The 16,091-nt window shown below is 54.6% G+C and overlaps 1 protein-coding gene and 1 long non-coding RNA gene across 7 annotated transcripts in view; one reads left to right on the top strand and one right to left on the bottom strand.

The window, feature by feature from the left end:
- Window positions 1-15,057, bottom strand: part of LOC147096671 (uncharacterized) — a 71,107-nt gene extending 56,050 nt beyond the window's left edge. The window contains exon 1 of the long non-coding RNA XR_015074533.1: window positions 14,914-15,057. This is a non-coding gene — a long non-coding RNA (uncharacterized LOC147096671). The remainder of the gene's footprint in view (window positions 1-14,913) is intronic.
- Window positions 15,058-15,203: 146 nt separating this feature from the next.
- LOC147096670 (alpha-actinin-1-like) overlaps window positions 15,204-16,091 on the top strand; it is a 111,229-nt gene continuing 110,341 nt past the window's right edge. For all 6 annotated transcript variants that reach the window (XM_085973237.1, XM_085973230.1, XM_085973236.1 and 3 more), the window contains exon 1: window positions 15,204-15,507. In XM_085973237.1, coding sequence (XP_085829363.1) covers window positions 15,382-15,507 — 126 coding nt within the window. In that variant the 5' untranslated portion in view covers window positions 15,204-15,381. The remainder of the gene's footprint in view (window positions 15,508-16,091) is intronic.

The following is a 16,091-nucleotide window of genomic DNA, read 5'->3' as shown; positions in this document are numbered from 1 at the left end:
CAGAGGTCGTTGTGGAGACCCTGTAATTTGTCCGTATGAATGCTGGCACACATTCCCCGCGATAGGGCGTCTGGGGGTTCATTAAGGGCTCCCGGCCTGTACATAATATCATAGTCGAACGTGGATAGTTCGATCCTCCACCTGAGTATTTTGTCATTCTTGATTTTCCCCCTTTGTTTGTTATTAAACATGAAAGCCACCGATCGCTGGTCGGTGAGCAGGGTGAAACGTTTGCCGGCTAGGTAGTGTCTCCAGTGCCGCACTGCCTCCACTATAGCCTGTGCCTCCTTCTCGACAGAAGAGTGCCTGATTTCAGGTCCCTGAAGGGTTCAGGAGAAGAAGGCCACAGGTCTCCCAGCCTGATTGAGGGTCGCAGCTAAGGCAAAGTCTGACGCATCGCTTTCGACTTGAAAAGGAATGCTTTCGTCCACTGCACACAGTGCAGCCCTTTCAATGTCCTGTTTGATACTGGTGAAAACCTCCCGAGCTTCAGCTGATAGTGGGAAGGACGTCGATTTAATGAGGGGTCGGGCCTTATCAGAGTAATTGGGCACCCATTGGGCATAATACGAAAAAAATCCCAGACACCTTTTTAAAGCTTTGGGATTGTGTGGCAGGGGCAGTTCCTTTAGGGGGCGTATTCGGTCAGGGTCCGGTCCAATTACCCCATCTTCCACCACACAGCCGAGGATACAGAGACGGGTTGTGTTGAAGACACATTTGTCTTCGTTGTAGGTTAGATTCAGCTTTAGGGCAGTTTTTAAAAATCTCGCAAGATTTAGATCGTGGTCTTGCTGGTTGTGCCCGCAGATAGTGACATTGTCCAGATAGGGGTAGGTAGCCTGTAGTTTATTCTCGTCAACCATGTGGTCCATCTCACGTTGGAAGACCGAGACCCCATTTGTTACCCCGAAGGGCACTCTGAGAAAATGGTAGAGGCGTCCGTTCGCCTCAAAGGCGGTGTATGGGCGGTCCTCCGTTCTAATGGGGAGCTGGTGATACGCGGATTTGAGGTCGATAGTCGAGAAGACTCGGTATTGCGCAATCTGGTTGACCATTTCTGATATGCGGGGTAAAGGGTAGGCATCCAGCTGGGTATAAATATTAACAGTCTGGCTGTAGTCAATTACCATCCGTTTCTTTTCGCTATTTTTAACTATGACTACTTGGGCACGCCACGGACTGGTACTGCATTCAATAATGCCTTCCCACAGGAGTCTGTCCACTTCTGCCTTGATAAAGTGTTTGTCTTCCAGACTGTACCGTCTACTTTTGGTCGCTATGGGCCTACAGTTCGGAGCGAGATTAGCGAATAAAGAGGGCGGGCTGATTTTTAAGGTTGATAGGCCACAGACTGTGAGTGGCGGCTGGGACCCGCCATATGCTAGCGTGACACTTTCATGGTGGCACTGGAAGTCCAGGCCCAAGATTACATTAACACAGAGTTCTGGCATCACGAGGAGTTTAAAATCCTTGTAGTCCGTGCCTTTTACAGTCAGTGTTGCCACACAGTAGCCCAAAATGTCCGAAGTGTGGGGCTTAGCAGCCATAGCAATTCCGCTCCGTGTAGGGGTTACCGTTAATGAGTGCCGCCGTACCAGGCTAGGGTGGATAAAACTCTCGGTACTCCCACAGTCAATTAAACATTTCGTTAAATTCCCGTTTACCTGTATGTCCATCATGGATTTTGTCAACGGGTGTGGCCTGGATTGATCCACCGTGATCGAAGCCACTGTTGGGCCCTGGGCGGCCGTTGAGTCGGGAAAAGATGGCGGATCCCAAGATGGCAGCCCGCACGGCACGCACGAGGCGGTGACGGAGTTGGAAATCGGATTCCCCCTGCAGACTTTGCTAAAATGCCCTTTTTTCTTACATTTGAAGCATGTAGCGTCCTTCGCTGGGCATCGTTGTCTGGGGTGCTTGGCCTGGCTGCAGAAGTAGCATTTTGGGCCTCGAGACATTGCCGCTGTAGTAGGACTCCTGGGTGAACTTCTGTGTGGGGACTCCGGCGGTGTAGAGCTGGTCTGAGACCTGGATGGGGAAGATGGCTGATTCCAAGATGGCGGCCCGCTTGAGGCGGTGAGGGCCACATGGCCGGAAGAATAAGAGTCAGAGTTTTTCTGGGCCACGTTCAGCGATCACGCAGTGGCCACTGCCTTTTTAAAGTCCAGGACCTCCTTCTCCAGCAGTCTCTGCCGGATATAATTCGATTTGAGGCCCGTGATGAAGGAATCGCGGACCAATTCGTCAGAGTACGCGTTGGCCGTCACGGCCTTGCAGTTACAGTCCCGGACCAAGTCCTTTAGGCCCTGTAAGAAATCGTCCATTGATTCCTCAGGTCGCTGCCTGTGTGTAGCCAGCAGATGTCTGGCGTACACTTCGTTTACTGGCCTCTGATATTGTGCCTTCAGGATAGTGATGGCCTCCGTGTAAGAGGTGGCATCCCGGATGAACGAATAAATCCGATGACTAACGCGAGTAGTCAGTAGACTCAGTTTATCTACCTCGCTAGCGGATGAGGCCCTCGCGAAGAGTTCGAAGCATTTGAGCCAGTGTCCAAATTGATTTGATGCTTCAGCAGAATGTGGATCCAAGTCCAGACGCTCTGGTTTTAGGAGTCGATCCATCCTAGTATTCTTTAGTGATTAAAATTGATGTGCCTTCAATAACCACAAAACTAGAAGTTATTAACTTAAACAAGTTGGCTTTTAATCACTAAGATCAGAGCTAACATCTCAACACACCGACTGGCTCACAGGAATGAGTCATACAGATCCTGGGATCTTTGTGTAAGAGAAGTCAGGGGCGGAGCCAAGAGCCAAGACCTGGAACCTTCCAGGTTAGTCAGGAAAGAGGAAGTGAAACTATACACAGTGTGGGGGAGGGTAATATACATGAGTGCAAAACGAATACAGGCACGACAAACAGATTTCATTACAGGTATTTATCCAATTCCCTTTTGAAAACCACGATTGAGTCTGCCTCCATCACCTCACTAGATTGATTCCTGGGATAAGAGGGCTGTCCTAGGATGAGAGATTGTGTAGAATGGGCCTATACTCTCTGGAGTTCAGAAGAATGAGAGGTGATCTCATTGAAACATACAAGATTCTGAAGGAGATTGACAGGGTAGATGCTGAGAGGTTATTTCCCCTGGCTGGAGTGTCTAGAACTAGGGGGCATAGTCTCAGAATAAGGGGTCGGCCATTTAAGACTGAGATGAGGAGGAATCTCTTCACTCAGAGGGTTGTGAATCTTTGGAATTCTCTGCCCCAGGGGGCTGTGATATACCTATCAATTCATCCAATGAAAAGCGACGAGTTAAGAAAGTAACTATAGGTTTTTATTGGCTAAATAACAGAGCCCACCCTCGTGGGTGATCGGATCCAACAAGGAGGAATACCAGCCAGTCGACCACCTTTATACCTGGGCAGGTAGGTGGAGCCATGGGCGGAGTCAGCAGTGGTCAGCCCAGGTATAACAGCGTGACAAGAGGCGACCTCGTATAGTGATACAACAGTGTGAACAGTGATAACGATATAACAGTGATAACTATAGTGTAACGATAGTGAACGATAAAAGTGGTTTACCACATTCACCCCTTGTTTAGATTTGAGTCCGGCGGGGTGAAGTGTACTACCAGTTCTGGTAAGTCAGTCTGTCCGGAGGCCTCGTAAGCCTTTCTGATCGTCGCAGCGGCGGTGTTGCATTCTCCGGTGTTGATGCTGGTGTCTGCGTGGTCGGCGAAGGCTCGTGGGGTTCCGGCATGCCGTCTACCTGAGCTGGAATTGGGGGGGGGGGGGTGGGTAAAGGTGGTGTCTCCGGAATGCCCGAGGGTGCGAGGTCTCGCAAGGAGACTGTGTCCTCCCGCCCGTCCGGGTAAGCCACATAGGCGTACTGGGGGCTGGCGTGCAGGAGGTTCACCTTCTCGACCAGGGGGTCCGTTTTATGGGTCCTCACGTGCTTTCGCAGCAGGACGGGCCCCGGGGAGGTCAGCCAGGTTGGTAGTGTGGTTCCCGTAGTCGACTTCCTGGGGAAAACAAACATTCGTTCATGGGGGGTGGCGTTAATGGCAGTGCAAAGTAGTGACCGGATGGAGTGCAGGGCTGCCGGGAGGACTTCCTGCCAGCGGGAGGTTGGGAGGCCCTTAGGGCTAGATTTTCAGTTGCTTGCGCCAGCAGTTAGCGCCTTAAGAGAAGTGATTTCCGGGCGCTATGCGTGTAGCGCCCGGGCGCAGCGCAGTTTGCGCCCCGCCCCAAATTAAGTTGCCCGTTAGCGCCGGCGCAAAGTTTAGCGCCCGCCCGGATGCGCGCGCAGAAAATGACGTCACATCCTCGTGCAACGCCCTTTGGCCGCCCCGATTGCAAACTTCAGTCGGACCGCCCCATTGTGCGGCGGGCGGCCGGAGCGTTTGGAAAAAGGAACGCAACACAACCAGCGCGGGCCCCGGGGGGCGCTAATTAAAGGGAACGTTCTCTCCAGTATAAAGGCCATCCATTATTTCAGAAAACAGTCTTGTGCAACGCATTTCTGGAGACACAACAAGGAGGATAGCTAACTGGTTTCAAGCAGCAAGAGCCAGGTATTTTTGGACTCAGGCAACAGCGCTGCAAGTGGCCATTTGGAAATTAGAGTGTTTGCCAGGATTTGATGGGGGTTGCATGGGGTGCCAACGCGGAGCTGCAGCTCCATGTCCGTAGGGCTCGCAGACGCATTGTGAGAGGGGCAGCCCTGGCTAGAGGCAGAGGGGGCTACAGGCGTCGGCCACGTAGGCCTTACCCAGTCAGGCTATACCGCCAGCAGCGCTCCTACCTAAACATGAGTGCCGCGCGATGTGTTAAAAGGCTCCGATTCCGGAAGGGGGTGATTGCAGAGATCTGCCACCTGCTTCGCCGAGATCTGCGGCCAAAGCTCAGGTGCAGGACGTCTCTGTCGGTGGAAGTGAAGGTGACAGTGGCATTGAACTTCTATGCCACCGGCTCCTTCCAATACGCTGCTGGGGACATAGCAAACATCTCCCAGTACGGCGCGCATCGCTGCATCCGCCAGGTGACCGAAGCACTGTTCAGAAGGAGAAGCCAATTCATCTCCTTCCCCATGGCCCTGGAGAGCCAGCATCAGCGCGCATTGGGATTTTCCAGACTCGGGGAATTCCCCTTGGTGCAGGGCGCCATTGACTGTACGCATGTGGCTTTGCGGGCCCCTCTGGAGCATGGCGAGCAGTATCGCAACAGGAAGGGCTACCATTCTCTGAATGTGCAGCTGGTCTGTGACCACAAGCAGCGCATCATGGCAGTCAATGCCAGCTTCCCAGGCAGCAGCCACGATGCCTTTATCCTGCGGCAGAGTACTGTGCATGACATGTTCCAGGCACAGCCTCCCCCAAGAGGATGGCTACTCGGGGACAAAGGCTATCCTTTGTGCACCTGGCTCATGACCCCGCTCCGCGCGCCCAGGACCGCTGCTGAAGAGGCCTACAACGAGAGCCATCAAACCACCCGCAACATCATCGAGCTAACTATTGGGGTCCTCAAGCAGCGGTTCCGCTGCCTTGATCGCTCCGGAGGAGCTCTCCAGTATTCGCCGGACCGGGTCTCCCAATTTGTGGTGGTTTGCTGCATGCTACACAACCTGGCTATCCGCAGGACTCAGGCACTGCCACCTGACGTTGGACCAGCACCTCAGGAGGAGGAGCAGGAGGAGCATGAGGAGGAGGAGGAGGAGGAGGAGGAGGAGCAGGAGTACGTTCCCAGGAGGGAGCGACCAGGGCCAAGGGCCGCACGACGCCACCTTATTACACGGTACTTCTAAGCCCCCTGTCAGGGAATGGCCAGGGGCCATGAGGGAAGATGAATGCAGCCGCTCCGCAAGCCCTCAGCCGGCGAAGCCAACAAACACTAAGAAGAACAACCATGGAGACTGCATGAATAAAGATAATTTTTTATTAAACAAAAATGAAAAGCCCTTCCCACATGAATCCCCAAAAACAATAAACGGGCCCCACAAAAAGCCCAACAAACGACTCACTCCCACAAACTGGGGAGGAGCCACTCCACCTTTATTGAAACCGGGCCTCAACGTCGGCCTAACGCAAAAAAAAAGCCCTCCAAAAGCACAACCATGGGCAAAATAAAGATGGCCACCGCCATATTAAAGGAAAGCTGGCCACACCCTCTACTGAGTGGCCCGCGAGGGCGAGACCTTGGCCAGCATTTTGCCTCCCCTGCCCTGCCTGCTGCTCCTTCGCAAGCTCTGCCCAGTGGCTGCTGCGAGGCTGGGGGAAGGCGCCTGAGGCTCAGATGCCCTTCCGCCAGATGCCGCTGGGGGGCGGCCTACACGGCGTTTGGGCCTCGAGGGGCCGTCTCCTGAGTGGCGCACCTGAGCCTGGCCACCATCAGCTGCAGCCGCTTGCCCTTGACGGCCCAGAGGGGGAATGGCGGCGACGGATGGCGCAATGTGGGCCAGCAGGCGTCTGGGATGCGCTGGCTGGTGCTGTGGCGCGGTGGCACTCGGCCGGGCCCACACTGCAGGATCCGCAGCAATCAGCCGACGGCCGGCTTGCTGGGATGGTCCAGCGCGGCGCCTGCCCTGGCGATGCCTGCCTGAGACAGCGCGTGTGGCAGCAGTGAGTGGCCCTGTGGTCCTGGTGTGCGCGCGCATCACATCCGCCAGGGTCTTGACGGCATCAGTTAGCATGCGGCCAGTCGCGGCAGTTGCTGCCCCGAACTCGCGCACACTGGTCGCCAGCGACTCGATGGCCTCAGGCATGCGCCCCACCACGCTCATGAGCTCCGTGTGGCGCCGGTCCGAGTCGTCGGCCATCTGATCGAGCTTCCGCACCTCCTCCGAAGTGAAGGTGTCCGGACTGGAGTCGCGACTCTCCCGCTGGGGAGGAGGGGGCCGAACTAGGGGACCCTTGCCGCGTTGGTGACGGCGAGTGTGCCGAGCAGCAGCACTCCCCTCTGATCCTTCCCCCCTTTGGGGGGAAGGCCGCGGGCCACGCGCACGGCTGCTGGGTGGCTGGACGCCACTGGTCCCAGAAGCTGCATTGCCCTGCGACAGTTCCTCCAGGCACTCGTCCAGTGAGGAGGTGTCGAGCATTTCCTCCTCTCCTGCGGGACGTGACTGTTCCCCCGAAGGTCCGGCTTGCTCCTCCTCCTCCTCCTGGTTGGAGGTGCTGTCACTGGCAGCCTCAGGGTCCTGGTCGTCACCAGCTGAAAGCAGGAATGCACAAGAGTAGCTTCAGAGTGAGGAGACGGCGTCAGCGAGGGAGTTAGGACTGGTGGGATTCAGCGCATTGGTGGGACAGTGGCAAAGGAGGTAGCTCGGATGGGCCAGTGCGACGCGAGAGGGCCAAAAGGCGAGGTCCTTACCATTGCCGGGCAGTGGAGGGTCGGATACACCGCACGCTGTGGGGACAATCACACGTGCTCCCATGAGCACACACACGCGCTCCTCCAGCTGAGTGAGCTTCTGCAGCTTGGCGCGGCCACCCCTGGCACGGGCCTGGCGATTAAACGCTACTTTAGCCTGCAAGAGAAAGGACGGGCTGTAAGTGCGCAGTGAAGCCCTGATGTAGTGTGCACTGCCTCCCATGGTGGAATAGCTTGGACAGAGTGAAGCCCTGATGTACTGTCCACTGCCTCCCATGGTGGAATAGCTTGGCCAAAGTGTAGAGTGCCGAATGGCCATTTGATGCTCATGACTGTCCCAATGCTGCTGGCTGAGGGCTGGCCAAAAGGACTTTCAGGTCCCTTTGCCCATCATGTCAGGTGTACATGCAAGAATGAGGAGGAGACTGGAAAGGCTACTCACCCTCACAATCCTGGTCAGATCGTTGTATTTCTTACGGCATTGTGTGTGGGTCCTGGGGGCCTCGCCGGTGAACGTCACCCTCTGGGCGATCTGCTTCCAGGCTTTGGTGTAGTCGTGGTGGGTTGGATTCCTCCCACTGTCTGGAAACAAGATCTTGCGCCTCACCTCCAGAGCTGTGACCATGATGTCCAGATCACCCTCTGAGAAGCGCAGGGCACGCTGACGGGCCTTCTCTGGCGTTGCCATGACTCCCTGGGGCTGAGCAGTAGTGTTGAGGCCTCTTTGCAAGGCTGCAGTGTGCAGGGCGTGGCAGCAGACCAATTCGTCCCTTCCCCCTTTAAGAGCTGGTCGGCACCACGGGGTCTGCTGTCAGTGCAAAAATGACCGCACCCGTGCTGCGCCCCGCCTGGGCGCTATCCCTCTGGACCGCCGGCTTAGCGCCTAAAGAGAGTAGTGGAACGCCTCTTTTAGCGCTCCACCAACCTCTTAGGGCGAAGCCACTGAATTCCCGGCAACGGGGCGCTACTTTGGGGCGGGCGCTAACTTCGGGCGGGCGCTAAGGTTAGCGCCCCAAAACTGCCTATACTGAAAATCTAGCCCTTAGACTTTAAGGCTAAGAGGACGGCCTTCCATACCGTCGCGTTCTCTCTTTCTACCTGGCCGTTCCCTCGGGGGTTGTAGCTGGTGGTCCTGCTTGCAGCAATACCTCTCGCTAGTAGGAACTGACGGAGTTCCTCGCTCATGAAGGAGGAGCCCCGGTCACTATGTATGTAGTTTGGAAACCCGAACAAGGCGAAGAGGTCGTTCAGGCATTTGATGACCGTGGTACTGGTCATGTCTGGGCAGGGGAAGGCAAAGGGGAAACGGGAGTACTCATCAACGATGTTGAGGAAATACACATTACGGTCAGAGGACGGGAGGGGCCCCTTAAAGTCGATGCTCAGGCGCTCGAAGGGGCGGGTGGCCTTGATCAGGCTTGCTCTGTCCGGCCTAAAGAAGTGCGGTTTGCACTCGGCACAGGTCTGGCAGTTCCTGGTCATGGTCCTGACCTCCTCGATGGAGTATGGCAGGTTGCGGGCCTTAATGAAGTGGTAAAGTCTGGTGACCCAGGGGTGGCAGAGGTCGTTGTGGAGGGTCTGAAGTCTATCACTTTGCGCGCTGGCGCATGTAATTCGTGACAGAGCATCAGGGGGATCGTTCAGCTTACCTGGCCGGTACAAGATATCATAATCATAGGTGGATAGTTCGATTCTCCACCTCAATATCTTGTCATTCTTGATTTTGCCCCTCAGCTTGTTATTAAACATAAAAGCGACCGAACGCTGGTCGGTGAGGAGGGTAAATCGTTTGCCTGCCAGGTAATGCCTCCAGCGTCGTACCGCCTCCACAATCGCTTGGGCCTCCTTCTCGACCGACGAGTGTCGGATCTCAGGGCCCTGTAGGGTCCTTGAGAAGAAGGCCACTGGTCTCCCCTCCTGGTTAAGGGTAGCGGCTAGGGCGAAGTCGGATGCATCGCTCTCCACTTGGAAGGGGATGGACTCGTCCACTGCGTGCATTGTGGCCTTGGCGATGTCTCCCTTAATGAGGGAGAAGGCTGCGCACGCTTCCTCCATAAGGGGGAAGGATGTGGACTTCATGAGGGGTCTGGCTTTGTCTGCATAATTGGGCACCCATTGGGCATAGTAAGCGAAGAGCCCCAGGGTTCTCTTCAGAGCCTTTGGACAGTGGGGGAGGGGTAGCTCCATGAGGGGACGCATTCTTTCGGGGTCGGGGCCGATGACTCCGTTCTCTACTACACAGCCGAGGATGGCAAGGCGCGAGGTGTTAAACACACATTTCTCCTTATTGTAGGTGAGGTTCAGCCGTTGGGCCGTACGGAGGAATCTCTCCAGATTAACGTCATGGTCCTGCCGGTCGCGGCCGCAGATGGTGACGTTATCTAGGTAGGGGAACGTGGCATGCAGCCCGTTCTGATCAACCATCCGGTCCATCTCCCTTTGGAAGACCGAAACCCCGTTGGTGACGCCGAAGGGAACCCTAAGGAAGTGGTAGAGGCGGCCGTTCGCCTCGAAGGCTGTATACTGGCGGTCCTCAGGGCGGATAGGGAGTTGGTGATAGGCCAACTTAAGGTCGATGGTGGAGAATACCCGGTACTGCGCAATCTGATTGACCATATCAGATATGCGGGGAAGGGGGTATGCGTCCAGCTGGGTGTACCTGTTTATGGTCTGGCTGTAGTCGATGACCAGGCGGTTTTTATTGCCGGTCTTAACGACCACGACCTGGGCACGCCAGGGGCTGGTGCTCCCCTCGATGATGCCCTCCTTCAGGAGACGCTGCACCTCAGAGCTAATGAAAGCTCTGTCCCCGGCGCTGTACCGCCTGCTCTTGGTCGTGACGGGTTTGCAGTCGGGGGTGAGGTTAGCGAACAGGGAAGGTGGCGGGACCTTGAGGGTGGATAGGCCGCAGGTGTTACGCGGTGGGCAGTTTAAAATCTGTTGGTTGTCGACTGTGAGTGGGGGGAGGGGTCCGCCGTATGCTAGCGTGACGCTTTGGAGGTGGGATTGGAAGTCTAGCCCTAGTAGGACGGCGGCGCATAGCTGGGGAAGGACGAGGAGTTTAAAATTTTTATACTCCGTACCCTTAACCGATAGGGTCACAACACAGTAGCCGCTGATGTCTGTGGCGTGGGATCTCGATGCCATCGAGATCCGGTTGCGCGTTGGCAGGACAGGGAGGGAGTAGTGGCTCACCGTGTCTGGGTGGATGAAACTCTCCATGCTTCCGCTGTCGAACAGGCAGGTCGTGGCGTGGCCGTTTACTCTGATGTCCATCATTGACTTGGACAGGTGATGTGGGCGGGCTTGGTCCAGTGAGACGGAGGCTAGTGTATAGCTGAGCGAGTCGTTGTAGTCTGCGGGTGAGGTGGTAGTCGGGTCTAGAGGCACGGTGGCGGTCGAGCGTGGTGGGTAAAATGGCGTCTCCCACGAGGTTGGACAAAATGGCGGAGAAGATGGCTGCCCCCGTAACTCACATGAGGCACTGCTGGTGTCGGTTGCCTGTATCAAAGATGGCCGCCCCATGACTCACATGTGGGGATGCTGGCCTCTGTTGCCTTGAAGGAAGATGGCCGCCCCCACAGCTCGCATGAGGCACTGCTGGCCTCTGATGATCCACCTCTACAGGCCTTAGCGAAGTGACCTTTCTTCATACAGTTTGAGCAGGTAGAGTTCCTGGCTGGGCAGCGCGACCTCGGGTGTTTCGCCTGGCCACAGAAGAAGCAGCCGGCGGCCCGATCGCGGGGGTCCGATGTCGGAGCCGGTACCGGGGGTGGCGGTCTTGATCGGGTCCGGGACGCCGACGCTGAGGTAGGTCCCAGGGGGGGTGCTGCGGGGGGTATCGCGGTCGGGGTCGGTCCCAAGTCCCAGGGTCGCGAGTTACAGTACCTTGAGTATGCCTCGAGGTCCCGATGGGCCACTTCTAGAGAGAGAGCGAGGGCTGCAGCTTTGTCCAGGTCGAGGTCCCTTGCTTCCAGTAGTCTTTGCCGTGAGTAGTCGGACCGCAGGCCTTTCACGAAGGCATCGCGGACATTGTCTTCAGTATTTTCTGCCGCCGTTACCGCTTTAAAGTTACAGTCTCTGCCGAGTGCTTGTAGCACCCGTAAAAATTCCTCCACGGGCTCTCCTGGCTGTTGCGGGCGGGATCTTAGGAGTTGTCTGGCATACATGGAATTTACCGGGGTTTGGTACTGTCTTTTCAGCCGGTTGATGGCGTCCTCATATGTTTTGAGGTCCCGGATGAGTGCGAATACTTTAGGGCTCACTTGGGCGTTCAGAACTCTTAGCATGGATTTCTGAGGCACGCCGGATTCTCCCAGGTAGGCTTCGAAGCAGCTCAGCCAGTGTTCAAAGTCGAGGACTGAGTTTGCTGCCTGTGGATTTAGGTCCAGGTACGGTGGTCTGAGGGCTCGCAGCCAGGCAGGCTGCTGTGGCTGTTGTAGCTGGGCGTCTGGCTGGTCGCTTGGCTGGTCGTTTGACTGTCCAGGTGTCGACATTTTAAAATTTAGCCAATAAAATTGATATACCTATCAATTCATCCAATGAAAAGCGACGAGTTAAGAAAGTAACTATAGGTTTTTATTGGCTAAATAACAGAGCCCACCCTCGTGGGTGATCGGATCCAACAAGGAGGAATACCAGCCAGTCGACCACCTTTATACCTGGGCAGGTAGGTGGAGCCATGGGCGGAGTCAGCAGTGGTCAGCCCAGGTATAACAGCGTGACAAGAGGCGACCTCGTATAGTGATACAACAGTGTGAACAGTGATAACGATATAACAGTGATAACTATAGTGTAACGATAGTGAACGATAAAAGTGGTTTACCACAGGCTGTGAATGCTGAGTCTTTGCATATATTCAAGGCTGAGATCGATAGATTTTTGGACTCCAGGGGAATCAAGGGATATGGTGATCGGGCGGGAAAGTGCAGTTAAGGTCGATGATCAGCCATGATCTTATTGAATGGTGGAGCAGGCTAGAGGGGCTGTATGGCCTCCTCCTGCTCCTAATTCTTATGTTCTTTCAGGCAGTGCATTCCCGATCCTAACCATTCGCTGCGTAAAAAAGTTTTTCCTCATGTCGCCTTTGGTTCTTCTGCCAATCACCTTGAATCTGTGTCCTCTGGTTTTCGACCCTTCTGCCAATGGGAACAGTTTCTCTCTATCTACTCTGTCCAGACCCCTCATGATTTTGAACACCTCTATCAAATCTCCTCTCAACCTTCTCTGCTCTGAGGAGAACAACCCCAACTTCTCCAGTCTATCCATGTAACTGAAGACCCTCATGCCTGGAACCATTTTCGCAAATCTTTTCTGCACCCTCTCTAAGGCCTTCACATCCTTCCTAAAGTGCGGCGCCCAGAATTGGACAGAACACTCCAGTTGAGGCCGGACCAGTGTTTTATACAGGTTCATAACCTCCTTGCTTTTGTACTTCTATGAAAAAAGACTTGCATTTATATAGCGCCTTTCATGACCACCGGACGTCTCAAAGTGCTTTACGGCCAATTTTGAAGTGGAGTCACTGTACAGGAAACTTTGGTTTATCCGGAGGTTAACTGTCCGGAATGCTCGAGCCACCGGCAAAAATCAGGAGCCGTTTCGTTAGTTTTTTTTTCTTTTCGTTGCTTTTTTTTCACCAGTCAGGCTCTGCAAAGTCTCGCTGAAGCTGTTGCTAAGCTACAGAGACGCTTGCAAGGTACGGCCGACTGGTTAGAAGCTGTTGCTAAGCAACAGGGTTTGTTGCCAGATACGGAGCTCAAAATCTCCGTATGTTTCAACATTAGCACTGGTTTGTCCGGCAGTTTTGATGGGACGGCAACAGCTCGGTCCCGTCGGTGCCGGATAGCACAAAGTTTCCTGTAGTAATGTGGGAAATGCGGCAGCCAATTTGCGCACAGCAAGCTCCCACAAACAGCAATGTGATAATGACCAGATAATCTGTTTTAGTGATGTTGGTTGAGGGATAAATATTGACCCCAGGACACCGGGGAGAACTCCTCTGCTCTTCTTCGAAATAGTGGCCACGGGATCTTTTACATCCACCCGAGAGAGAGCAGAGGGGGACTCGGTCTAACGTCTCATCCGAAAAGCGGCACCTCCGACAGTGCAGCCTAGAGGAGTCCGTGTTTCATGTTTATATTCAGTGTGAGAGGTTGCAGCCCCTGTTCCATTACTTAAAGGGGCTGCTTCTTGATTTTTGGCTGCACTTCAGTCCCACGCTCCTGATCTTCAGTCACCCGGTGTGGGAGGGGAGCGGGCGGGTCGGAGGACCTACTCGTGGGATTGCTCCTGGGCCTGGCCAAAGTGGCCATTAATAGGTCCAGGCAGCGGGCAGTCGAGGGGGTCGTCCGGCCCGATTGCCGGCCTCTCTTCCGCGGCTATGTTTGCGCCCGGGTGGCCCTGGAGATGGAGCACGCGGTGTCCGCCGGCACGCTCGAGGCCTTCCGAGACCGGTGGGCGCCGCGGAGACTGGAGTGCATCGTCACATAGAAACATAGAAGATAGGAGCAGGAGTAGGCCATTCGGCCCCACGAGCCTGCTCCGCCATTCAATGAGATCATGGCTGATCATCCAAATTCAGTACCCTGTCCCTGCCTTCTCCCCATATCCCTTGATCCCTTTAGCCTTACGAAATATATCTAACTCCTTCTTTAATATATTGAATGAATTGGCCTCAACTGCTTTCTGTGGCAGAGAATTCCACAGGTTCACCACTTTCTGGGTGAAGAAATTCCTCCTCATCTTTGTCCTAAATGGCTTACCCCTTATCCTTAGACTGTGACCCCTGGTTCTGGACTCCCCCGCCATCGGGAACATCCTTCCAGCATCTAGTCTGTCTAGTCCTGTTAGAATTTTATAAGTTTCAATGAGATCCCCTCTCAATCTTCTAAACTCCAGCGAGTGTAAGCCCAATCGATCCAATCTCTCTTCATATGTCATTCCTGCCATCCCAGGTATCAGTCTGGTGAATCTTCGGTGCACTCCCTCCATGGCAAGAACATCTTTCCTCAGATAAGGCAAAACTGCACACAATACTCAAGGTGTGGTCTCACCAAGGCTCTGTACAACTGCAGCAAGACATCCTTGCTCCTGTACTCGAACCCTCTCGCTACGAAGGTCACCCCAGCAAACCAAATTTTAGTTTAATTTGTTAAGTTTTAGTTAAAATTTTATTAAGTTACAGTTAATTTGGTTCAACAAAAGAGGACCTCCGACAGTGCAGCACTCCCTCAGCGCTGCACTGGGAGTGTCGGCCTAGATTTCTGGAGTGGGGCTTGCACCCACAAACGATCAAGGGATATGGAGAGAAGGCAGGGACAGGGTACTGAGTTTGGTTGATCAGCCATGATCGCATTGAATGGTGGAGTAGGCTCGAGGGGCCGAATGGCCGACTCCTGCTCCTATCTTCTATGTTTAAACCTTCTGACTCCAAGGCGAGGCTGACACACATATATCTCTTAATAGTGAGAAAAAAAAAGTGTGTTTAAAGTGAACAATTCTAATGTCATCATCGACGAGGCAAGGGAAGCACCAGTACCTTTTTTTTTGACGGACGCTTCTTCCCGCCGGGTGAGGTGGACCAACCCCGGGTTGGAAACGACAATTCCCGCCAGCCTTCGGGGCCCGGGTGGGCGGGAGCGCAGGCGCAGAGCGGCGGCGGAAGAACGATCACGTGGGGGTTGGAGGAGCGCGCCTGCGCGGTCGGGTTCCTGCCCCCCCCCCCGCGCGCGGGTGACCGTTTTTTTTCCGCGAGTTGTGAAAGCGCGAGACGGCGGAAGTGGGAGCGGCAGAGCGAGCGCGGGCGGGAGCGGCGACGGACGGACGGCCATCGCCTTCCCTCACCTACACACAGAGCTCTGAAGTGCGAGATATAATTTGGACCCCGAAGCTTTTTCTTATTTCTTTTTTTTTCCTGTTGTTGAATCAACGGCCGGTACTTTTCCCCCACTTACCCACTCCACTCTCATCCTCTCCCCTTTCCCCAACCCCCCCCCCCCCCCCGGACATGGTCGACTATCACGAAGCCAACTCGCAGATGCAGCAGTCCAACCACGGTGTCTACATGCAGCCCGAGGAGGACTGGGACCGCGACCTGTTGCTGGACCCGGCCTGGGAGCGACAGCAACGCAAGGTAAAAGAAATATAACCACCCAACCCACCCTTCTCCTCCTCGTATAATCTGCCAAGGCATTCCGCAGGCGGGGGAGGGAAGGAAGGAAGCTGAGCGCACCCGGCCCGGGGACCCTGGGGAAGGGAGGTCAGGGCCATGGGGAGAGAGAGAGGGGAGAAAGACTCCTTCCATGTGAAGCCAGAAGCAATACATTGAATTGCACAAGGCCCACAGCTGGAAATATATATATTTTCTCTTTTTCCCCCTCCCTCTCTTTAACAGAAAACTCCAAATTGTGCAGTCAGCAGCATTTTCTTGTAAACGTCATCGGTTTCTTTTGCAATAAATACAGTGCATTAAATTCTTGGAACTCCATTACTGCTAGGTGTGTGCAGAGCCTATAGAGATAGCCCCTGTGCTGGAGGTATGTGACACGCCTGTTAACCCGGACGTCTAAAGTAATTGAGCATTTTTATGTTGTGACGATTGCAGCTGCACTCTTCAGTTTATGACAGACTGGATTTTACAAGTTCGGCTGTCTTTGTAGTTCACTTTGCAACTCCTTTATACTGCTGGATCACTACATGTAGAATTTGTGAGCCAAC

Source organism: Somniosus microcephalus, chromosome 34 (assembly GCF_052327205.1).
Source record: "Somniosus microcephalus isolate GS21.2 chromosome 34, FLI_Smic_1.0, whole genome shotgun sequence".
NCBI classification, from domain to species: domain Eukaryota; kingdom Metazoa; phylum Chordata; class Chondrichthyes; order Squaliformes; family Somniosidae; genus Somniosus; species Somniosus microcephalus.
This window is presented reverse-complemented; position numbering and strand designations above follow the sequence as displayed.